Source organism: Centruroides vittatus, unplaced genomic scaffold, assembly GCF_030686945.1.
Source record: "Centruroides vittatus isolate TY-2023 unplaced genomic scaffold, ASM3068694v2 contig_400, whole genome shotgun sequence".
In the NCBI taxonomy this organism is placed as follows: Eukaryota; Metazoa; Arthropoda; class Arachnida; order Scorpiones; family Buthidae; genus Centruroides; species Centruroides vittatus.
The window spans coordinates 539627-565002 of record NW_027122215.1 but is presented as its reverse complement, the minus strand read 5'-3'; the positions used below and the strand labels follow the sequence as shown (position 1 = coordinate 565002).

General features: G+C 30.5%; 1 protein-coding gene and 1 long non-coding RNA gene across 8 annotated transcripts in view; one reads left to right on the top strand and one right to left on the bottom strand.

Moving 5' to 3' along the window:
* Window positions 1-2859: 2859 nt before the first annotated feature.
* Window positions 2860-25376, bottom strand: part of LOC136976382 (zinc finger protein basonuclin-2-like) — a 34883-nt gene continuing 12366 nt past the window's right edge. For 2 of the 7 annotated variants that reach the window (XM_067271630.1, XM_067271629.1), the window contains 3 exons: window positions 22428-22530; window positions 5369-5604; window positions 2860-5288 (listed from right to left, as the gene is read on the bottom strand). In XM_067271630.1, coding sequence (XP_067127731.1) covers window positions 3207-5288; window positions 5369-5604; window positions 22428-22530 — 2421 coding nt within the window. In that variant the 3' untranslated portion in view covers window positions 2860-3206. Of the gene's footprint in view, window positions 5289-5368; window positions 5605-6323; window positions 6576-13395; window positions 13520-18433; window positions 18650-19108; window positions 19299-22427; window positions 22531-22640; window positions 22756-25376 lie in introns of those variants that run through there. The other 5 variants (XM_067271633.1, XM_067271632.1, XM_067271636.1 and 2 more) reach the window with 5 other exon arrangements.
* On the top strand, window positions 13786-19443 carry LOC136976384 (uncharacterized). Its single transcript, XR_010880924.1, has 3 exons — window positions 13786-13989; window positions 14300-14367; window positions 19181-19443. It is a non-coding gene; the product is annotated as an uncharacterized lncRNA (long non-coding RNA).

Sequence of the window (25376 nt, the reverse complement as noted above, 5' to 3'; positions counted from 1 at the left end):
CAAACGTTTAGGGCTTATTTCACAAGCCTTCGTCAGATTTATATTAATACATAGCTTCCAATATGATAACATTGGAAATGTTTACCAGTGGAGTAGCTTTGTTCTTGTTAAATTACATAATGTATATATTTCCTGATAAAGGTCAATGAAAAGGACCGGAATCGTTCGATTAGTAAATATTTTACTACATAATTAACAATTCCGTATTTTTTGTTAATTAATGAGGCGTCATGGGGAGCCTAGGCAAATTTGAATTTGGGGAGCCTCACGTAGTGCGTTGACTTCCAATATTTTTCTTTGGGAAATATTCTTATAAGATTGGTTTGGGGCCCCTTATTGGTGGAGGCCTCAGACAATTGCACTTATTGCCCACAGGATAAAAAATGCTAAAGGCAGTGGAGTCTTATGTTAAATCTGATGCAGCTTATGAAATAATTGAATTTGTTTTGGGCTTATGTTACAAATTTGGTTGCTGGAAATGCATGGATGGTGTTGGGATTTTCATGTTAATCATAGTTTCAGCTTTGTTCATCTGTTTTGGTGTTTTTATAGAACCTAAGCGGAAGTAGAAAATAATAGCCTTACATATTTTCTCAATTGATTTCACAAAACAACAGTATCTAGTTCATCGATTGTTTAAAGGTTTCTATTCTTTAAAGAAATCGTTTTTATTCGCGTTTATTGCTTGTGTTCATTTTCCATATTACTTAAGTTAATGGAATTCAATTGATAAACGGCGATAGAATGACGTAATTTACTTCACTTCTTTTATTGCGCATATTTCATTCTATTCTTTTCCAATAACAATAGATTTTACTTAATTGTTTATATTTAAAAAGAGGACGATCAAAATTAACTTACCTTTATCTTCCCCGTTTGTCTTCACGAAACAAATGTCGTCTGCTTATAACGTTAGTAAAGTTGCCAGCTTTATTATTTTTTTAATTTTTTTGTAAATTTGTATCACCAGCAAAAATAACGATCTAATATCGTTCGCTAATTTTTGAATATTATTACATAATATATATTAAATAAAACATTTTATTTGATTAAATTTTGAAGAATCAACAGACATTAGCGTGGCAACACTTAATTTTTTTTCTAATTTATTAAAAAAAAAAATAATAAACATTTTTGTACATAATTTATAAGACACTCGAAATAGTTTTTTTTTAAATTTAAATAAGTAATAATAATGTGATATTAATATTTAAATTTGTTCAAGTATAATTTTAAATGAGCGCTTTTCCTCCATTTGCATGGAGATTGCCGCGCTTCTTTAAGTATCGTTTCTATAATACAAGAAAATTATTGTTAATAAAATAAGAAAAGACTAAATATTAAACAATAAAAATTTAAAATTACAAAACAAACTGATCGCGAACAAATTTTTATGATTTAAAACGCCGATTTATCAAAGTATAAACTTACGTTTCAATATTTATTCGTATTTTTTAAATTTTGTTTCGCGTAAATATTACTATAAAGTTTAGTTATAATCGACACGGAAATATATGAAGTAATATAGTTTTAAAGCATGGAGTCGATGTGAATTTATTAATTTCGTTATGAAATGTGGAAAAGAGGATATCGATCTAGAATGGAAGTGTTAAGGATATTTGTTTACTTCCTTCGCTACATCGGATTCTAAGCCTTCAATTAGGATGTTTGGAAACAGAAATTGCTTAATTGCGTGATTAGTTTAATTATTTTGACTACATAATCAACGTTTAACTGACGTGTTGCATCGGAAGAGACGAATTACTTTAAAAGGTCGTGCAAAACGGACAGAAATAGCAAGTGGGTCTTTTAACCGTTCCTGTTGTTTGTCTTTGACAGTCGTAGATGTTTATGCTTCGTTTCAACACACTTTCCTCAACATTTTCTTCCAACGCCCACCGCGCTCATTCTTGCTAATCTAGTAAATTGCATTTCGTTTTTCGAAATCGTCTTACGAGCGCGCTCTCTTACGCAACCGAAATTTGGGATTTTCGTCTAGAATTTCTTTACGGATACCAAAATTAAATTAAAAAATATATAATATAATACAATTGAGAACGAAAGTTTATAAAACTTGTTATCTTTTACAAAATGCTTTTGACCCGGTTTTAAATCTAAATTTTTAAGTCCGTTTCGCAATTTTCGAATTATAAATGTAGATCAAATCTGGGTAGAGTCGTTCGCTCGACATTGGGTACAGTCATTCGCTCGATTTTTATTTTTATTATTATTTTTTTCTTCTAAATTTTTAAGACTTTACTAGCGAAGAATCAAACTTACCATCTGGGTGTTCCAACAAATCAACCAGAAACTGAATGATGGAAGAATAACTTCTAAAAGTTATTTTTTTAGGGGGGAAAAACTATCGACAGACTATCAACCATTTAATCTTTCTTCTTCCCCCTTTTTCAAATCTAAAAACTTTCATTTTTGTTACAGAAAATGGTTTTAAAACCAAGTTCTAAGTTTAGTTACGATAAAGAAAAACGTTACAATCTCATAACGAAATGGTATTTTTGTACGAAACGACGTGTAAAATATATCATAATATTTTATCAAGTGAAGCTCGGATTTCTGAATTTAGGGTTTAAAATATAAATTTAAAGCGTGAATTTTAAAATAAATATATATATATCTTTCCGGGTGGCTGTTTGGTTAATGTAATAAAAAAGAAAGGAAGAAGAGAGGAAGAAATCGATGTTGGTAGAATAAAAATTTTTCTATCAAAGTTCAAAATTTATCGCGGTTGTCGTTATAATGGGGGCTGCCGCGTAATTGAGAATAGTAGCATATCTGCGGCGATCTCTTAAGGTAAAGAACGAGACAGTCATCGTGGATATCAGTAAAAAAGTCAAGACGTGCTTGTGAAACATTCCAGACATTTTTTTACTAGAATTGAAACAGTATACAGTACACTTGGAGTGTCATCAATAACTTATATCGAGGCCAGGAACTTTTAAAGCCATCGAAAAATACGAACATTGACCAAAATATGTTCTGGTCATCGCCAAATCTCGGGCAAATGGGAACAAAGAGAAGGGGAGGGACAAATCCACCGCTAAAATGTTGCGAAGGAAATATATTTTAGATTGAATATATTACAAAATTGGCACAAGAGATACTTTATATATATATTTTTTCCTATATATATATATATATATATATTTATTTATTTATTTATTTATATTTTTTAAGGGGGCGAAACGTTACGAAGCGGCGCTTGCCGTTTCTTTTCGTGGTAGTTCGTGGAAAGTGGAATTCAAAAAGGACTTCTCGTTGTGAGATTTGTCACAATGTTCCCTTAGAGAAACACAATCGTTGAAATTCTCACTGCACAATTCACATCTGTAAATATTGGAAGGCGATCGGGAGGGGGTGGGACTCGGAGTGTTCGGAGAGTTGGTTCTATTAGTGTTATTTGCCAATACACCGGCTGCCAGGAATGCCGGGTGAAACGGTGACACTAACGGATTGGGGAATGACGTCATTAAGCTATCGGTCCCTCTGTTTTGATAGAAGTCTGGAAACGTCAAGGCGAGGTTCTGCGGATCGTATAGGCGAGAAAATAGATCCTCCCTAACAGTGGGACCTGGATGAGGAAATGGGTACTTGTCGAAATAATGGATAGATTTGTCGCTGCTAGTGGAAAGCAGTTTTCTGTGAAGGTTTAAGTTGGCACTGTGACGATCGCGACTTCGCTTAGAAGGAAAGGAAGCGTTACAACCCTCCACTGTGCATTTGTGCATTAATTTTAGATGCACGTTTTGGTAATGAGTTTTGACTCCGAAATGATTCTGAAAGATCTTTCCGCATGCTGTACATCTTCGCGGGTTTTCTTTGTCCACCGGAACATCCACTGCACTAGTTAGATTAGGGTTGCGATAGATGGGAAGTAGGGAGAGTTGCGGATCTTGTTCCGCATCCCCGTTAGTCAGCGGATGGCTATTTAGCATGCTGACCGGAGACGAAGAAGCCAGGCCCAGTCCCGGTGCGTGAAATGAAACGCCACTCGTATTAGTTTGGTTATCGTTAGATAATCCAGGAAAAGTCCCTAGAGACAAGGACTCAAGATGTCGAAGAGGATTCTCTAGAGCATCGTCATTCTTTTCTATTTTGGGTTCTTCTTTGATGTCGTCCGCATCGCAGGGATTCGTTATTTCGGTTTTGATTATTTTTGTGGAAAAATCAGTCACTTTGTCTTCTTTATCTAAAGAATCGTCATCTTCTGTCGTCAAATCTTCTGATTTGTCTATGTATGTGTCGCTAGAAGTGTCTTCGCTGGAAATATATTGTAGATCGTCATCACTCGTGACCGCACATTTTGTGGGATTGAAACATTTACGTTTACTCACTCCTTTCAGCGAAGGTGGTGGATTGGGTTCTAAGTTTTCGTCCAAACGAGCTTTCTTTGTTAGAGGAAGTGGCACCAACTGTGATGGATATGGCACTAATGACATAGGGTAAGGTGTCGATGTTCTTCCGTCATGGGGACTTATCCTTCTTCTAACGTTTGGTGTGTGTAGCTTCGGATTAGGGTTAGCACTGTGACGATTTCTGCTCCTTCTTGAACTAAACATCATATTACAACCCTCGACTGTACATTTATGCATTTCTCGTAAATGCACAGCGCTAAAATGAATTTTTAAAGCGCCCTTGTCACAAAACGTTTTCAGGCAAACGTGGCATTGAACTCTCTTCTTACCGGTGGATGGATTTGTGATAAGAGTGCTCAGCACTAATGGGTTCCAACGACGTTTCATTGGGTTAGCTGATTTCCTGAGATGTTTTACTTTCTTAACGGCAAATACGCTATTGCAGGACGCTTGAGTCAGGTTAATGGCCATGGCATTAGAGTCGTCTTCCGAACCACAATCGGTGACACTAACGTCTGATGTGACGGTTGTGGTACTGGTGACAATTGTAGTGCTGGTGCTAACCGAATTAGAAGTGCAGGGACTGGAAGTTTGTCGATACTCATACGGTTGCATGTTTTGCAGTTTATTGAGTGGCGACAGGGGACTGCTGGAGGGCGATAGAGAACTGATGCTGGACGGTGGTCGTAACAATTGGCGCACCACAACTTGATTTGTCCTCTGTATAAATCGTTTTATATCGGATTCGGCGGATGCAGTGTGGACAACAAAGTCTAATTTTTCACTGTTTTCTTGCAACAGTAATTGCTGAGCTATATTTTTGGTCTCTCCGAACCTGAGAAATTGCTGTAGAATCAAAGTCTCTTCATCTCTTGTAGCTAATAACCATCTCTCCAGCACTTGTCCGTTACTATCCTATTGGAATTGATACAAGATATTGATTAAAAAGTTAAAAAAAAGGACATTCAAAACCTTAAATCATATTTTTTACGTACGTGCAATATATAACCTCTAGAATAATCGTCGTAAGTCCATCCAAATCCGTGAAGAACTTGTAATACTTCTTCGTGTTTTAGAACGCTAAACAGTCTGTCCAAAAGAATTTTTAGCCTTACTGGTATAGCTTGAGTACCGTAAAGCATCAAAGATGCGATGTCAAAGGCTATGGTAGGTTGAACCAACTCCACTTGGTGACAGTTAAATAAATGATGATATCCTAATTTGTCTAAAGCTATAAAAACAAAAATAAGAAATATTCATACGAATAATTACTTGCTTAAAACCAGTAAAATTAAAGCATACTTTGTTATAATTTATTAGTAAAAAATAATATTTTGCAGTACATTTATAATATAGAAAAAGGCGTATTCGTGATACTTTAAAGTAGGCTATAAAAATCATATATATCCGACTACACCCGGATGAGTAACACACAATCTAATTGATATGCTGCAGAAGATTATTTTTAGAAGGGCAACCTGCTAATTTTCTACTGCTAACTTGTTAACAATATAAATTTTAATAAATCAGTATACATTAATTTTTTTCAAGATGAAAACAAAAATAATGTAAAAGACTATATAACGAATAATAACGTAGCATTTGCTTATCATTTGCTTTAAATTGATTTGCATACGTATTAATACTTTTTTAAATTCTTTTCTTTGATAAATGTAGGCATATTAAGTTGGGAAAAGCCGAGAAGACCAATGAAATAACAAAATATAACGCAACAGGAAAGAATAAAATTGTTCCGTTCCTATTTTACATTTCATTTAGCAATTGGTACCCATTATTTTCATCCGTTCGGCATTTTAAAAATAATAATAGGTGCATTGGCAGAGTTGTTTATTGTTATAAAGTTAAAATTTCTATCCCATCAATCATTAATGTAGATCAGACGGAAAATAAAAGTTCAAAGACCGATCCCTGCGGGATTCCGTGACATACCACTTCGATTTCAATTGTATAATATTTAGTTTGACTCTTCTTGCTTCTTAAGTAGGACTAGCCAAAACGATAACCCTTTTATATTGGATTTTTATCAAAAATTTATGCAAATCATTTCCTCGCTGACTAACAATGAAGCCGTTTACTTATAGGTTATCTTTTCAAAAATATAAAGCCTATAATCAATAACAGTAAAGCTAAAAAAGGGGAAACTTAGATGATCTAGTCAATGTTTAAAATAATTGATTTTTTAGTAATCCGAGTTGGCATTGTGTCCAAACTTAAGACTTTCCTAGATTTAATCGTCTCGAAATATCGGAGGAAGAAAAACTTTCCAACTTTTCTGGAAATATTAATTTCGCACTTTCACTTGTTACAACTGCGAAACGGATAGCACAAAACGCATAAGATGTTTAGACAATTAAAACGAATCGATTATACATTACGCGATGAATATAAATGACATTTCGAATTCCGAACTCGAAATTATTGTTTAACCGATGAACGCTTCCTCCATTTTCCTAACAATGGATCAATTTAACATTCGATTAAAGTGGGCATCGACAGATGAGACTATTGTTGCATTTCCGTCATAAAATCTACTTTTATTATGCTCCTACAATATTCTTGTCTAGAAGAGGACCTGAGATTGTACTATCTAACTCGGTGGAATTCTTTAATAAAACTTACATCCTTCAGTAGCCGCCTACAAAGATTAAAAGGATTCTTTGCAAAAGTCTAAAATTTAAACGTCGTGTATTGGTTTTGATTTCATCAATTTCTATTATAAAAATTATGTTTAGTTCAAATACTTACTATAGCCTATATCTTAATGTAATTTCCTCATATCAATGAGCCCGTTTTATATATAAATAATATACCTCAACAGTAACAAGTAATTAGACTCTACCAAAAGCTGTATGGCTTGATATATTATTGTAATATATTATCGCTTAACTCAGTTGAAAAACTTCATATACAAATTCTAATTTTCAGAATTTTTAAAAGAAACAAGCCAAAAATAATTTATTTATAAACTTTCTAACTTAACAAATGCCAGATTTCTTCTCTATGTACAGAAACTGAAAAGGAGATAAAAGATTTATTACTTACACTATACTTTTACAGACCGTTGAACCGTTTAAAACAAACATTTTAGAAATGTAGATAGAAAGTAACAAAACTAGAATAAAATTTCAAGAAACTAAAATATTTTGTTAACGTTCATCTAAGTATATATTAACTTACTATTAAAAAAATGAATTCGAGAATTATGTTCTGGATAGAACATTTAATTAAAGATACAGACTAAAGTCATACGTTTTATAGCTTATATATAATAATGTCACTTTCTAAACAAATCTTGTATGGAATTTTAATTTTAGAACTTAATTCTATTATAAGATAAAGCTCACATAAATAGTAAAAGAAATAAAGGCCTAGGTAATATCTAGTAATTCTAGTAGACTCTAGTATCTAACTATCTAGTAATTTATCGATGATCAGTTGTAGAAAGTATCAATATTTTAAGTGAATTTTAATAGATATAAATGAAAATCTCATAGATGAACATTTAAATTGACAAAAATAGCTTTTAGTGCGCATAAAAAGTAAATTTACTATTATTATATTCATTCAATGATAAAACACTTGCATTTGGTTTTCAATTATACGAGTATTTAATATTGTCTTTGAAGATATTTTTACTTATTTTTTCTTAAAGCAGTTAGGAGAAACTCTTATTCCATGCTTTCGAAACACTGCAGCTTAATAAATAAAATATAAAATACCAATACTACATATAACAATAGGAATATATTAAACTATTTCCTTCCTCTGAAAATCAATTTCTAAAAATTATTACTAATTTTCGACTACCACAATCTATGACAGACATATGTGAAGTATTTCACACAATGAATTTGGAAAATATTCAATATTTCATATTTTAAAATATTTACATTTGAAGAGTTAGCATTTGTGCTAATATAATGAAATATTTCAAAACTATTTCACGTTTAAAAGAATCGAACTTGGTAAAAGTAGGTATAACATATATATAATATATAATAAAGTATGATATAATCGTTTAATCTACATATATTTATAAACTCCGCAACTATATATAGAGTATATATGATTATAAATGGATTAAACGGTTTACTTTTTAATGTAGGCCGATATTTAATCAGCAGTCATTAAAATATTATCTAATTTATATAGAAAAATTTTTTATCACACACAATACATTTTATTTCAGTATGATTTATAAAAAATAAATAATATTTAAAATTAATTTCATAATGAAATAAAATATACAAATAACCTTAAAAGGTTAATTATATATTTTATTTCAAAAATTCTACATTATTGTTCGTCGAATAAAAAAAATAAGGTTTAAATATTTAAAAATCTTTTGAGATTCTTCAAATAATTTTCTATGCTAACGTTAATGCTGTGAAAAATATAATTAATAATTAACTGCTTCGTACGCTTAAATTTCAAATGTAAAATTAATTTTTTTTCGATATCTTTATTAATATTGATTTGATATTCAAAAATAAGCTTATAATTTTTTTCGTTGGTTACTGGGTTTATATATAAAAAGTTCACGATACTCTAGGCCTATACTACACTCCTATAATGATAGTAATGTTAAAGCCTATTTTCAACTTCTAACGAAGATTTTGAAGGGGAATTGAAAGATAAAATAGGCATTTTATTCCTTACGTTAACGAAAAAAAAGGAAATAAATTGGGCGTATAAAATGCTAATCTGATCTACGTGATTTATCATTTAAAATCGCTCATTAAATTAAATAAAGTTAATATTTTACGTTCATCGTATCGCATCGATAATAATGAAATTGTAAACATTTATTATCATCTATACTGTAAACCGAAACTATTCTAATTGTTTATAAAATTCACATAAAATTTGCGAGTTTTTAAACTGTCTAGATTAATAATTATAAAAATATTTAATATATATCTACTAGTTTCTTGCATTTATTTATTTTTATTAGAAATTTAAAAATCTAAAGAATTCGTGTCAAGAAGTACGCTTAACAATGCACTGTATGTATTTTATTATTTCATACATTGAATAAATTGAATGCGCTCATTATTTTCACATATTTGTTATTACTTATAACTATAACAAAATGTAAAAGTTTTATATATTTTTTGTCTTAACGTAAGAAATAACATTGGCTCATTTTATTCTCACAATGTACAGTACATTACAACAACAACTTGAAAAAAAAAAAAAAAACTAGATATCTTATCTGGTAACAACAATGATGACATGATACATGTTTTCCGATTTAGCTATTTTCTCGGGGGAAAAATGCTGTATATAATAATTTCATATAATTTAATGAATCGACAACTTCTTGTAAAATTATATATAGTCTTTATTCGAAAGAATTTATTTAAATTCGAAAATATTAACGCTTTAACAAAGAGATTTTATTATATACAAAATATTTTTTGTTACTAAAACAAATTTACTTAATTTTTTACAGATAATTTCTTATTTTTCTGAAAAATCATCTATACTTTCTCGAGACTTTGTTCAATGAATCTTGAAAGTCCATTGAATCTCGGAACAAAGGTAAATAAGTTAAAATAACTTACTTTTGTAAATGGTAGATTTTAATAAACGTTATAATTGCATAGTTTAATCTATCGTTAATAGCCTATGTTATTGTTTATGTAACATCCTTAAAATATAGAGGTAACATAATTTATATTAAATTTAAATTCGGGTTTGAAATTTAAAATTATAATTTGCGTAAAGACAGATGGTTTTATAGTTTAAAATTCAGAATTTTTTGTAGGTTTACTGTATAGTAGGCTGTTAGTGCATAATCACTCTTATTATAAAATTGTTATGTATATAACAACTTAGAATATTTTCAATAATTTGTTTAAAATTCATGTAATTTATAGGTTAAGCCTTTTAAAAAGATAAAGAACAAAACTTATTTCAAGGATTTTTAGGTGTTTCTGTGCCATGGACACCGTTGGCAGTCTGAAGCCTATAGACATCTTCTCAGAATAATGTACTGTAGGCTACATAAAATAAAATATAAAGGGTTACAAAGAAAATCAGTTATATCAGTGTCAGTTATCAAAATATATATTTTTTAATTTTGATATTAGTAACTTAACCCATTAAGTAGCAATGTTTGTATATAAGCCTGTATTTTTTTCTTTTTTTTTTATTTACGTTCAGAAACCCTATGAAATCTATCCACTGACCATCAAGTAGTCCTATGGACCCCAGGTTAAGAATCCTTTCCATATTTCATGCATCAATAGTTAGCTTGAAACAGTTTTATATAAAGTTTATATATTATTTAAGCATAGTTTGTGTATAGGATGTATTATTGATTAGAATAAATTTTTTTACAATCAAATTTATCTCTTTTCTCATTTCCATATCTTTCTCTTATAAATTTAACGCTAAAAAACTATTTAAAATTAACTAATTTTAAAGAAACCAGCATTTTTTTATCGTTTAAATAAAAAAAAATGAATCATTTAGGATCAGTATAGGGTGCTTTTAAGATAGGTAATGAATCCTTTACGAATAACTCAGCCAGCTATTCGTTACGATCTATATCGCTTCCCATTTAATGAGCATACTGTATAATGTTTATTGAATACAGTTTTGTCAAATACTGTAATTATTTAAATTGATATATTCGAAGAATTTTTAATTAATCTCGTCCCGAAATTAAAAATTACTTTTTTTTGTGTCTAGACCCTATGTCAAATCTGAACACGCCCATTAGAAGAACGGTATCTCATTTACTTTCCGATTATTTTGAAAGGATTCATCCCCAGTATGAGAAATTTCGCAATTAATTCTTAACTCAAGTGGTTTTCGTTGTTGATTCTTTCTTGTATTATTATAACAAATCGATTTAAAAGATTTTAAACAATAGATTATCATAAATACAAAATATTTCAAATAAAAAGTCGTAAAGCTAAAAAAGTTTAAATATCTACATGGAATTCCCTACATGTTGATTTTACACACGATCAACATGTCTCTTAGGTTTCACTTAAGTATTGTTAGCCTACACAGATTATGTATAGGCCTAATAAATACTAATGCAAATTTATGAAAAATCTAAATTTAACAACTTAACAAAAATAAAATTAAAATTTTAATATAATAATTAATTCAGCTCGAAATTAATTATGAATTCAATTACATCGATTTGTAAATTTAGACAATAATTGGTTTTATCATCTATAAAATTTTAGAAATTTTATTTGAGGTTTAGACGTATTTTAGGGTTATTATTGAGATTATAGGCTATTGGATATAACTTTGATTTTAGGATTTTATTATTATTAGAATGGCTTTAAAATAATAGAAATACAAATATTTCCTCATAATCGCTTCTGAAATTCGATTAATTAATTGGCGGCGATCGGTAGCACTGTAACTGAATTTAAAAACTTTATTATTTAGGAATATAAATCTTATAAATTCTCTAATTTAATTGTTATTAAAATATATACTTCGATAGTTTCCATTTTCTAATATTAATTGTGTGTTTATTTAGAAAAATAAAACATAAAATAAAATCTTTTCGATCGCATAAAGTTAAAGCTTTCTAACCTGACATAATAAATTAAATATCAAAATCAATCACGTAAACAATTAAAATTGAAAAGATGTCAGAACTCGAAGAATACAGATCAATTAATAAACCAATTTTAATCACTTTTAAGTTAATTAGGAAAATGAAATATAGATATTTTGTAAATTTAGATTTTTCATAAATTTGCATTAGTATTTATTAGGCCTATACATAATCTGTGTAGGCTAACAATACTTAAGTGAAACCTAAGAGACATGTTGATCGTGTGTAAAATCAACATGTTCCTTAGATTATATTCAAACAATGTGTAAATATTTAGCTTATAAATAATTAAAAATTCCGACAAAAGAATAAAAAATCATTTTTAGACTATTAAATACTATCATTTAAGATTTTATAGCATAGCAATTAAATTTTGAAGCGTATAAAAGTATGGGCGTGGAACGAACAAAGCTTACTCTCTAATTCCCCCCTTAATTTTTTTTCTGAGCATTTCAACAAAGCCATTCTTTGCATCATCTCCGATTTTTCTGTTGTTAAATTATTTTAAAAGACTAATAACATAGATATATTTTCGAATTGTTCTAATTTAGTCTATTATCATATAAGTTAAGATAAATAATAATCTAAAGCATAAATCTATTGTATAGTTTCTGTTTTGGCTGTATCATTCGAAGAAAGAAATTAAAGTTTAAATTATTAATAAATTTATTAAAAATATCAACCGTCCAACATACGAAATTCTGATAGTTCGTACAAATGATAATGATTTTGCAAATAATAATAAATATCTGTAACGTTTAGAATGACTTAAAGTTAAACGATAAAATCTATAATCTAAACTCTTCTTATAAAATAAATTTTCGAAAAGAATATTATTTACATATTCAATAATTTATTAAAAATAACAAAGTTAATTATGAAGCACTTTTGCAGATAGTACTCAATAAATTAATATTCATAAATCTTAATTTTAATAAAAATTATAACAATTATTAGAAATAATTAAATATAACAGCATAAATAAAGGCTTTACATCTGTATCATTAATATTTGATTCGGTAGAGAATTCATCACGTAAACAAAACAAATAATTCCATTAATATAGGTTAATTTTTAACGCAAGATTGCTAAACTATTTATTTATTTGCATTAACATAAAAATTAGTTCATATGGATTCTATCATGTTAAATTAGTCTAAAATTATCGAGAAAAAATTCGGCTTTGTTTACCTATAGATAAATCAAAACTGGTCTTAATATTAAATAATGCTTAACTAATATATAAAGTATGTTTTAGAACTTACAGCTTATTGGCAATAACAATCAAATTTTATACTTTGATGACGGTTATTGCATTTTGTTACTGTAAAATAATCATCCAAGTACTAAATTATTCTATATGTTTTCTTTATTATTACTATCTCATGATTTATGAATAGAACAAACCATTCATTACTTGATTGCCCGCACAGTTCGGTATGAAACTTTCAACAAAGAGGAAAATATAGCGAAATTCAAAACCATTCATTATCATTTTTATATATCTGAATTATTTTTATAAGGTGTTCTTTTGTTCTTATCCGCCATGCAATTAATTTGAACCGAAATATTAAAACAACATATAAATTTAATGCCAACTAGGCCTACATTATGTAAAAATAAAGTAGTATAAATTTATTCTCAATTTATTTCAGGACTATATAAAAAAATAATAATTTTAAAAATCATTTCAATACGACCACTTTAAATATTCTGGCCATTTTAAATATAATTTTAATGAATTCTGATATTCGAATTAAACTAATTTGTGAAAATTTACAATTCAAATTACAAAATTCAAAACGTTCTCTTTGTAACAGATGATTGAATGAAGTTTTACAGCTCTTTCAACAATACGATTCGTTGTACTCAGCAAGCTACTAACAGTCTATTGGCAATTCTGATCTACTACAGATAAAATAAATGTCTTGATATAAGATTTTCTTCTATACGAAAAAAAAAATGCTTATATAAACATATAGATAGCAAACTTCAAATATGGTAAATATAAGTTATATTGATAGTTTTTAACTTCTAACATTGTTACGAAGCGTCAGGCCTAGTGTGTTATTAGATCTTCAAAAGGCCCCCTCGGGGAGCGTATCTAGCTTATATAATAGCCTACATTGAGAAACGCAAAATCATCTCGCATCCGGGAGGAAAATATCCTTAGCGTGGTTCACAGTGAATCGGTTTCTATCGCCTATCCTTTCTTGATAGGCGAACGACGGAAACTGATTCACTCTATAGTTTCGTCCATCAAATATGGACACAAACTGCTGGAAGATTTTAGTATTAGATTTATTTTCAGAAGTCACGTGATGGTCTAAAACGAACGAAAGATAGAAGATTAAGAATTCTTCCACCAAGTAAAACAATGTATGAACTATATATCAAAATTGTCAATGTTCTATTTTGACAATTTTTAGAATTTTAAAATTAATAATTGATAGTATTCCTGTCTCTGACTTAAGACTAAGATATATATTATAAAATTTTAAATTGACAAATTGTTAATATAGAATTTCAAATGTTTAAAAAAACTATTTACATAAAATACTGCAAGTTGGGCCTATCAACGCGTATTTATTTTTCAGTTTGTTAATAAATGAGCAAATTTCTTTATTTAAAGCTCATTTTAAATCATTTTACAATATGAAGACTGCTTAAAAATCCAAATTGGATTCAGTTTAATTAATTATCTCAAATTTCCCTAAAGTAATTCATATGTTTGATATACCTCTTAACATTTGTACTAATAAAATTTTTAATTATTTTTTCTAATTGTAAAAGTAAATTCTTATACGTAATGAAACAAATGCAATGAACTCCATATGTTATATAGTTTTTAAAGTTATTCAGTTCAATTTGTTAAAGAGCTATATTCAAATTTTTATACTTTTTAAGTTATTCTACACTTGAAATTAAACAGCAATAAGTCAGACCAATAAAAGAGGTATCAGAATGTTGATCATCCGAGCAATAATAAATGCTTTCTCGAGATAAATGTGAAGTAATTTAGTTAACATTAATTTAACTTTGTAATATTTAGAATTCTTTTTGAATTAGTCTTGTAAAGTTTTCATGTTTTAATGAGTTTGTTTTCAATTTATCATAAATAAGAAGAAACATGAAAAGAATTTTCGCATAAACAATTTCAATTTTTATGAAAATAACCTTTCGGAATTTTAACTATTTCCGAACGATCCAAAAACAAATAAGCCATGAAATTAAATTATTTAAACTTTTTCCTACGGTTCATAAACATTTTGATCAATAAAATTATTAGAAATTATAGTTAACTTTTTAACTTATTTAATATATTTTAATCACTAATTCTGCTTTCAAACTAATCAGAATTAAATCGATTTATATTGCCATTCATATCTGATTACTTTAAAATTGGAGATTAATAAGATGATTTAGGTCTATTTATTTTTAATTAGTGTAATTATAGATTTATAACAGGTTTATTTGCTATTTTAAATAAGTTTTTTTTTTGTTAAAATATTTACATATGAATAGGCCTACATTAAATCATCAAATTGTATATGAAAATTATAAAAGGCATCAAATACTAATCAGATCACGTGTATCCTCTTAATTATAAATAACATTTTTTATAATTAAGATCAGACAATTTGTCTCACCAAATATAACTTTATAATTTAAAACATTTACTTAAAATTTTAGAGTAGTTTTAGTATCGGCAGATGTAAAAAAGTACAGTGAAAGTTCTCGGAATTTACAGAATGGATGCTGTTCATTCAGGTGATATTTTATTGTATACCAGCTGCACGCGAGTACAACTCGCCGCAGCCAATATCTTCTGCTAATCTGAAAATTTATATCAGTAGAATAAACATTACTTCTTACATAAATATATTACTATATTTCGAAATTTCGCTTAGGCCATGTGGTAAACATAAATTAATTTTTTAAATGAAATATAGCCGTTTTAAACATATTAACTAAACTTGCGTATTTTTATAAGGAACTATTTTAAGCTATAAATATGAAAATGTTACGCAAATTGATAAAAATATTAAATTTATTATTTTATTCGGCTAGATTTAAATAATTTTAATTTTTTTTTTTCTGAAACAAATAGGCCTAAATTTTCTTAACTTGAAAAATAATATAAAAATAGTAAAAATGAACCTGAAAAGATCACATATTTGTCATAAAAAATACAATAAAGAATTTTGAATTGGAAATTTTTCAGATAATTTTATGTTAACAAATCTTACTATTACCTTGAATTGTAATTTAGTGAAAATACGAAAGCATCTTTTAATAAAGATTAATAATTTAATATTAAACTGTAATTTTCCGATGATGTTTATACTCTTAAATCTTATATATCTTCTATTTAAATATTTAACAAGTCTAAACTAATTTAAAACTTCAATTTTTCAGTATTTCACAAATAATTTAATCAATATGTCTAATATTCCATTTGGATTTCCTAAAAATTATTATTATTATTATTATTATTATTATTATTATTACAGAATTAGTTATTAAATATTTAAAGTCTTTGTGATTATTAAAATTAGTTAAATGATTCATATTTTGATAATAGTCTATATAATAATAGTTTTAGTTGGTCAAATATATCTACCTATACAATTATCGTACTTTTTAAATAATAAATCTAAACACACAAATAATCTTGTTATAAAATGCTTCACGTCCTTTGATTATTATATTTTCTTTTCTATCAATATAGCTACCAATTTGGCTATTAATGAAGACTTATGACACCAGAATCAAAATGTGACAAGATTAGAACTTCTTTATTCTTTGAAACAACTCTAAATTGTACTGTATATTTTGAGTCTTTTGACCCCTCTTCAGTTGGAGCACACAATTTTCATAAAACTGTAATTTAAATTTTGATGGTTTTTTAAAAGCTTTAAGTAATCAGTTTCGTTTGCTTTTTGAGAATGTTTTAAATGAATACAAAAGGTAACTTGTTTGGAACTAGTATTTAATTTTATAAAATCGTACTTGAAAGAAAGAAACTATATACGGAAAATTTTAAATTACAATTTTTATGAAAGTTGTATGCTCCAACTGAATAGGGGTCAAAAGACCCGAAATGTATATTTTGGAATTAATGGAAAGAATAAAGAACTTCCAATCTGGTCACATTTTGATTGTGGTGTGATAAGTCCACATTAATAGCCAAATTGGCAGCTATATTGATAGAAAACACAAATAATCCTTAACTTTTATTTTTAACGCAAACGTTTTAATTAAATTCAAAGCAGTTTGTTTTATATTAGTTATGTTTGGTCTATTTTACAGTTAGTTTGTAATATGTTTAACATTTTTATAGAGAATTTATACTTTTTAGAAATATAAATTTGTTCAGTTTATTAATAAAATTTTAAAACAGTACAATTTCTTAAATTAATAATTATAATAATAATTTGATTTTAAAACCTTTTGATTTTAAACTTCTTTAAATCATTAAAAAGCAAAATTTAACTCTTAGAAGATTTACAATCCTAATTTGAATGTTTGAATTTGTTCAAATATTAAAATTAATTTTATTTTCTTAAATAAAAAGCTATTAAAATTATGTTGAAGCATCCTAAACAGAGTATTGCAAATCATGGAAGATAAATATTAAGCCATAATGTTAATACATCGTATCTATGAAAAGTTATTACAAACTAATTACAAATTACATTATTTTTTATCATTTAGAGACAACTGCTTTTTACACTTTAATTTTTAAATTTTTAATTCTAAATAGTATAATATTAAAATTGAAATTATAACATGAAATAACAGATATTTATACATATTAATAGTTTTCAGATAGTAAAAATCTTTGTAAATAGGCCTACCTCAAACACAATATTTCGCATTGCCTAGTCATGTTCTATTGTTCAAATATGAGGCAGAGTTAAAATTTAATCTGAGATAACTCATCCTTAGATATGTTATAATCGCTCATATCAGCTGTCAGATAGCTAATAAATTATATATATTCTGGCATGAATATATACGTTACGTTAATGCATAACTTATTATAGATATATAACAATATTTGTGATAAGTTATGCATTAATGTGTAATTAAATTTAAGCAATAGTAAAAACAAAATAAATCTGTATTTTTATCTATTATGATCTAATATTAATCGATTTAATAATTTCTTAATAAATTTATTCGCTTTTATTTTCATTTTCACATAATTTTTTAAAGCTGAAAAACTCAATAATAAAGGATTGTTTAACATTAAATCAAAGAAAGCATTGTCGATTATAATTTAAGAGTCTACTTAATAAAATTCTTTATTATTCTATTATTCTATTATTATTATTATTATTATTACAGAATTAGTTATTAAATATTTAAAGTCTTTGTGATTATTAAAATTAGTTTACCTAATAACTTAATAAAATTCTTTATAAAAGTAAATATTTACTTCAACAGACAATGTTAATACATCTCTACTTTCCAGTCTCTGAGGTGACAGATTTTAACACAGGTTTAAGCATTTTACTCTGTTTTGGTGCATTCTAAAAGCTGTTTTAAATATAAAATTTACAAATTTTAGTGAATTTATTTCACTTTTGTTGTTATGATGTTCAGGGCAGTCCAGTGCTGGTATGGGATCCTTTGCTCTTTAGCTAGTTCCTTTTTCCCCCTAGCGGCCCGTTTTACTTTTTTTTTCTTTTTAACAAATTAAACACATAGCATGTTTATTAATAAAAAGCAGTTTAAAGATTTCTTTTCGGTTAGTAAAATTAATATTACTTTATAGAGACCACTACAGGACCCTAAATTTTATCAGGCACAGGGAAAAATCCCCAGTTCCCTCCTCGACTACCCTGATGACGTCATTGAAATACTTTTCTGTCATATTATGTCTAAGGAATGAATTATTTATTATTATTTTAATTTTATGCCGTGAATTATATTGTTTAAAATTTATATAGAGCAGTTCCAGTTTGCTAAATTGAAGAGAATTTCGTAATATTTTTACTTATTTACGACAAATTCTCGTTAGATGACGTAAAAGTGACAAAAAATACGTCACAATTTCGTCGAAAGGACGTCAATTGACAATTTACACCTATTTAGGCCTAATTTTACTTACTTGAAAAACCATTTTAACCTGTCATAACGCTTTAAATTTGAAGTAATTTCGACATCAATGTTTATTTTATAGATTCCTGACTATCGAAAACGACTGAAATTGTCGGTAAACAATTCGAAAAAGCCGAATTTGATCGTCATCTTGGGCAAGACGATACGTAGCAGACGACTTTTACGCACGTGAGCAGAAGCGATCGTTGTCCTCCTAACGTGAAGAATTTTAAACGCAACCGGATGTATTTTCGATATAAAGTCGTAAAAGAAAAATCGTTTTATAAAAATAAATTTTACTACGACACTTGGCTTAGACAAATAAAAAAATATTTAAAAAAATAATGCAAATGGAGAGATAATTGAAAAGCATTGTTTAATTTTTATAGCAAGACGTCTGTCGCTATTTACGACAGTCCGTCCTGTCCCGTAAACACATTAATGTGACCACAAAGATTCGAAAATTAACAAAAATTCTCAAACGGTTGTCTTAATGGCGACGAAGATCGTGAGACATTAATAAAAATCGCGATACACCTCTCATCGTATAATGGACGGTGTGATAAAAGACATGGCGGATGTTAAGTAATTTTACTTTTTTTTTACGATGCTAAGGGGGACAAGTTCAACATGGCCTGAAACAAACTAGAAAGGCAACTTTTTAAAAAAGTCTACGATTATTTAAAACATTTCTTTCCCATCCCAATCTACTTTTACTTTAGTCTTCTTTTTTTTATCCACTTTTCCCGTTTATTTCCACTAGCTTGGCGAGAGGGTGTAAATTATTGTCATTGGATCTGGTGGCAGAACAATCTATCACCTTCTAATAAAGTGGCTGGTGACAGGAGTCGTCGCATGTGCATCGCTGCACCCGACCTTGCTCCTGATCGGCCCTGACCACTCGAGCGAATGAGCAATTTGTACACAGTTGGTGGTGCACAATAGGAAGAGCCACAGGGTGTGTCGTGCCCTTTGACCGTTCCATTAGATGTCATTAGGTCACCGTGACCCCTTAGTGGACAACTTTTCGTCCTCTTGTAACAGTAATTACATTTCTGTCATGGCTCGACTGCGTCTCCCCTCCATTTCCCTTCTTTTTTTGTTCATTTGACGAACTGTGCACTTTCCTCAAATGGAAGGCTCGCTCCCTTTTTCCACTCGTTAAAATTTGTTAATAACGCAATTATTTAACTAATTTATTTATTAACAATAGGCAAAAAATGAAGCAAATGAGATATTATTCAGCAGAAATTCCACACCTTAATCCTTGAATTCCCTCTTTTTTTTCCTATTTTCTTGAAGCATAATCCGAAAACAAGGGGGAAACAAATTTGCTACACGTACAAAAGGTTGTTTGGCCAGTTCATGCTGAGTAAGAGATCGTTTTGATATTAACCAGTTCGTTTTAATTATAAAATCGTAAAATTTCTACTTAAGGAACTGATCCTTTTAAAACTGGCGTTAAAGAAATCGACGTTTAAAATACTCTAATATATAAAATAAAAATAAAAATTTAAATGGTATTATTAGCTCTAAAGGCAATGTTTAAAAACAATTTATCTTGCAGAAATAGCCGCACGAACTCAATTACAGGCGAATGATACGTATATTTTCAGTAGCATTTTAGCAGTTGAAGCGTTATGAATTTTTAAATTTCATAATTTTTCAGCATGTTATAACTCATTAAACGAATTTGGTGTTTTTATCAGAGTAGAAAAATCGGTAGTCGCCGTAAGAATTGACGTTATTTATCAGGAAAATGAGAGTTTCCTATAATCAGAATGTTTAAAAAAATAGCGCCGCGATCACGTTCTACGATCGGATTGACCATTCAAACTGATAATGACATGTAATTAGACGGGTCCTATATATTTATTATCGGTCGGGGTGCCGCTTCATGCCGAGAGTGTCAAGAATCCATTTCTAAAACATGATGTCAGAGCTAAAGTTCGTAGAAAGAATACAACGTCCAAGATATCAAGAACAATAGATAGGGAGTAGCTCGTCCATTCTAGTCACGTCCTTCTAGAGGCCACAGGGTACATTATAGCCAGAGGTAGTTCCGGATTCGACTAGGCCCGAGATCTAAATATTGTGAAACAGTTAAAAGACAATTTCCTACTTACCTGCCATTTTTTATTTTACTCGGTGGGCCACCGGGGGATGGAAACGGAGGGACTAAAGGAAAAACTAAAGTTCGGAGGATAGTTATCGGATATAATGAAGTTAAAAATAATAATAGAGTGGTGTCGAACAGTCGGTTAGATCGAGTGATTTTTGACAGAAAACTATAATGACAGGTTGAGAACAATAGCGAGAATTACAGGTCACTTCGAGATCGGAGTATCGATTGCTCTTTAACTTCTTCCAATCAATGATTAGCACGTTTCCGATTATAAGAAGAAGAAAAAGAAAAAGAAAAAACAGAAATTGACCAAACGAAGCTGTTAGTCGAGTCATCGTTCCGTGCTGCGTTGGCGCGAGTAAATCACAACCCGGAGATTAGCCGTTCGATATTATCAATTTGTGCGCAATTAAATGCGGAAGAGGGTAGGTAATTCGTTGCCATCTGCGAGATGTGGTTTGCGGCATTCAAACAATCGTTTGTAGGCAGAGGCAGAATGAGCAGAATCTATTACTTTGTCAGCAAGCGTCAATTTGCATAAGGCACTTAAGCCGCATCCGACAAGTCGGAGCTAGTAATAAATGACGCGGGTGGGAGAAAAAAGCCGCTCGCAACTCTAATCCCCCTGTCAGCGGAGGGATCGCCGCAATAAATTAGCATGTAGGTAAACACTTTTCAGGAAATTAAATAGCCTATCTATAGGCCTTCCAAGATGGCGACCGCCGCTCGTGATAGCGACGCGTCCTTCTACACAGGATGGGTCCCATTGACAAACGAGGGCACAGCATGCAACTCCGACAGGGTTATCGGCGGCCATCCATCGCCGCTTTCATCCTATTGAGGAAGGCTGCGGCAGACAGTCGGATGCCCAAACACACGGCTATTATTTTTGCCAATTTCGCGATCGTGACCGGACCATCGTCTCAGTCCACTCGACTCGGTAACGGGCGCGCTGAGGTGAAAGCGAAACTAGGAAAGAACTCATCCCCGGGCTACCGAAGAGTTATTAATAAGAGCGAGAGGTGATGCCGAACAAAGAGAGATCGTTGAACCGAGCTAACGCACCCCTCGGCGCCCATTTGTGCCTCGGTTGCTGTAGAGAGAGAGAGAAGAGAGAAGAGGGGCGGCAGCTTACGTGCCACCCCCTCCATGCAAAAATTTTTAACAACTTGCAAAACTATAATTCTAAATGCAGGATACTCACCGTGCACCACCCAGCCGTGCCGACAAGTGTCGCAGATGCGTAATTGGCATTTACCGGGAGAGAAACAGTCGCAGGGACAGTTGGGCGAAGTACAACGGATTGCCTGCAATGGAAAAAAGCCACAGATTAAATAGAGTCTTCGCACCCGTGCTGCGTTATATAAAAACACACACAAAAAAGAAGAGAAAACAGTAACTAGGGCCCATCACCCACCTGCTACGCCCCTTACTTATTAACAGCAACAAAAAGGAAGCGAATGCACCCCATCCGAAATCAAGAACAACGCGGAATCACGTATAGCCCGCGGGCACATTACTGGCAATTTTCGTGTCCCTACGAAAAACTCGCCCTTAAATAAGGGTCAGGCAGCAACCACTCCCATCTCGGTTTGAAAAAAAAGAAAAAAAGATCTTTTTATATGTTCAATTTTTCGGATAGTTTACTTTTATTCAAACCGGTCCAAAGTTATCATGCAAATTTAGGTAGGTGTGCAGCAAAGTCACCGCATTTCCGGTCAGGATACGGAGTTCGGTAAATAACAAAGTGGTATATAATTATAATTTTAAATCACGAAGTCGGTTCGGGTGCCTTGGGGGAGACCAGGTGCGTATGGGGACTTTAGATTATATGGGGTGGAGTCTCATCCAACAATACGTAGGAAAAGGTGGGTGGAAACTGGCGTCAATAATACATGAAGTTTGAATGTCACATCGCTCCTAGTTCGTCCCCTCGGACTGGATATGCCAGCTGAGCCTGTAAAAAAATCCTAAAGCTTATTTTCTTCCTGCCGATGCTGTTTTTGAAAATATCATAGAAATATTAAGAAAGAAAAGTAAGGGAAAAAAGAGTAGATTTTATTAACTAATCGATCCGGTTTAAAATCGCTTACGGATGCCAGAAAACGGTTTAGAAAATGCGATTCGAAACGTTGAAAAATTACAAATTTCTTTCGAAAAATACCCAAAATTTTGATTAAAATATCGAGATTAAATTCTTTTTTTCTCTATTCTTTTTTTTTCCATTTCCATCTTCGACGTCTGTTCGAATCTGTCAAATTTTACTTTCCGAGTATCTATCGCTTCTACAGATTTATATCTATGAAAATCTAGAATGTAGGATATGTATTTTATGGAAAATAGATCCTGTACGAAATCGTGTCACGTTACATCAGCGTGTGCACCGTGAAGAATTTCGAGTATGTGAATTTAACATGAATAACCTTAAATTTTATTCTTTTAAGATAAGAGATTGTACCTATATATCATTATTATACAGTCAATCTGTTAACTTATATCAAAAAATAGTCAAAATAATCATTTTTTAGCTTTATAAATTACATTTACAATCGTTTTTTCAACACTTTAAAGGTAGAAATTTGAGATTTAATAGGCAAATCTTCAAAAATACGAGCCTATTGCTAAGTGTCAAAGTGTACGCCCAAATTGACCGTTTTTAAATTAAAATGTCAAAAAATTAGCTTCCATACGTAGGCCTATAATTTATATAGCAGGCCTGTATTGCATTTAATAGTTATTATACCGTCACACTTGGAGATTGAAGCGTAAGATCCGCATATTAAACCCTTTAGAACTTTAAAAAAAGACCATTTAATAAATCATTATAAATTCAATAGACGGTGTGGCCTTTGTGATTATTCCCCTTTACGGCACTCACGCTGATTTATGATGAAGTTCTATTTGTCTCCCGAAACTTTTTCGTATTTCTTTTTAAGATAAATTATACTCGGGGCTTAACTTAATTTTTCCCCCTCCATCTGACTTAATATTTTTATCAAAACGGATTAACAACTGGCTTTTAATCATTAATATCAGTCGATGCCTTTACAAAGAGTTGGACGCATTCAAATTTTAAATAAGTGTAGAAAAAAAAATGGTCACTGTATTTAAAGAAAACGGCTTAATCTCGATAGAATTTATGCCTTTCTTTTTCATCAGCCTGGAGACATATTATTATTATTAAAAAGTATCCCGCAAGAATGTGGTTTAACAGTTACTGATAGGCGATCCTCTATCGATAAACTGCCTGGCAAAGTATACAGATTATCGGGATAGATCTATTCAAATTATTAAAGAGTGGAGATTTCACGTGTTTAAAAATGAATTAAAAATGACAAATGCATAAAACTATCGGCGATAAAACATTTTAAGAAGCAGGAGGGAAGATGCAGCTTTTGGAAAATTCTCGGACGAGATCGGAGATGCGAATGTGGTTTATGCAAATCTCTTACGGCACGCGATGTGACGTGACTCTAAGGATGTATTCTGTATAAGGGGGCAGGACACGTGTAACTGACTCCGCCGTCCTTCCTTTTTTTTTCTTCTTTTTTAAAAAATAATAATAATTTATCAGATAACAATAATTCGATAAGTGGAAATCATTAAGACTGTGGGAAAATGCGGATCGAGAGCATCTTCCACAATTAATACTTTTATTGGTATGGTCTAGTCCGGTCCATTTTTCGCCTAGTACCTCATCCATCATCGGGTCGCGACCCCTCCAGCATAACAGGTCCCTTTATTGACTGTTGTGACGCCGGCCGTGTCACTACTTATAATGACAAGAAAACCGATAATCCGCTTCCAACACAGAATTTGTGGCGCTTGATACTTTTATCTGCATCGGATAAATGCAGGCCTTTCCCTTCTTTTATCATTCCACCAACATAACCTTCGAATGTAAATTATGTCCCGGGAGAAGGTTACGGGACGTTGTATAAAGATTCCTTTGTGTCCTTTCGGCTCCAAAGACATTCGAGTTTATGTCAAGGAGGCAGTCGTAAGTGATTATAGACATATAAAATAACAATATTTACCACATAAATCATGATATTCGAGCGAGTGTTTCCATACTAAATAAGCGAGAGACGTGGCGAAAGGGTGTGGCGCAAACCAGATGGTTTGCAGGATCGTGACTGAAGAAACCCTGGAC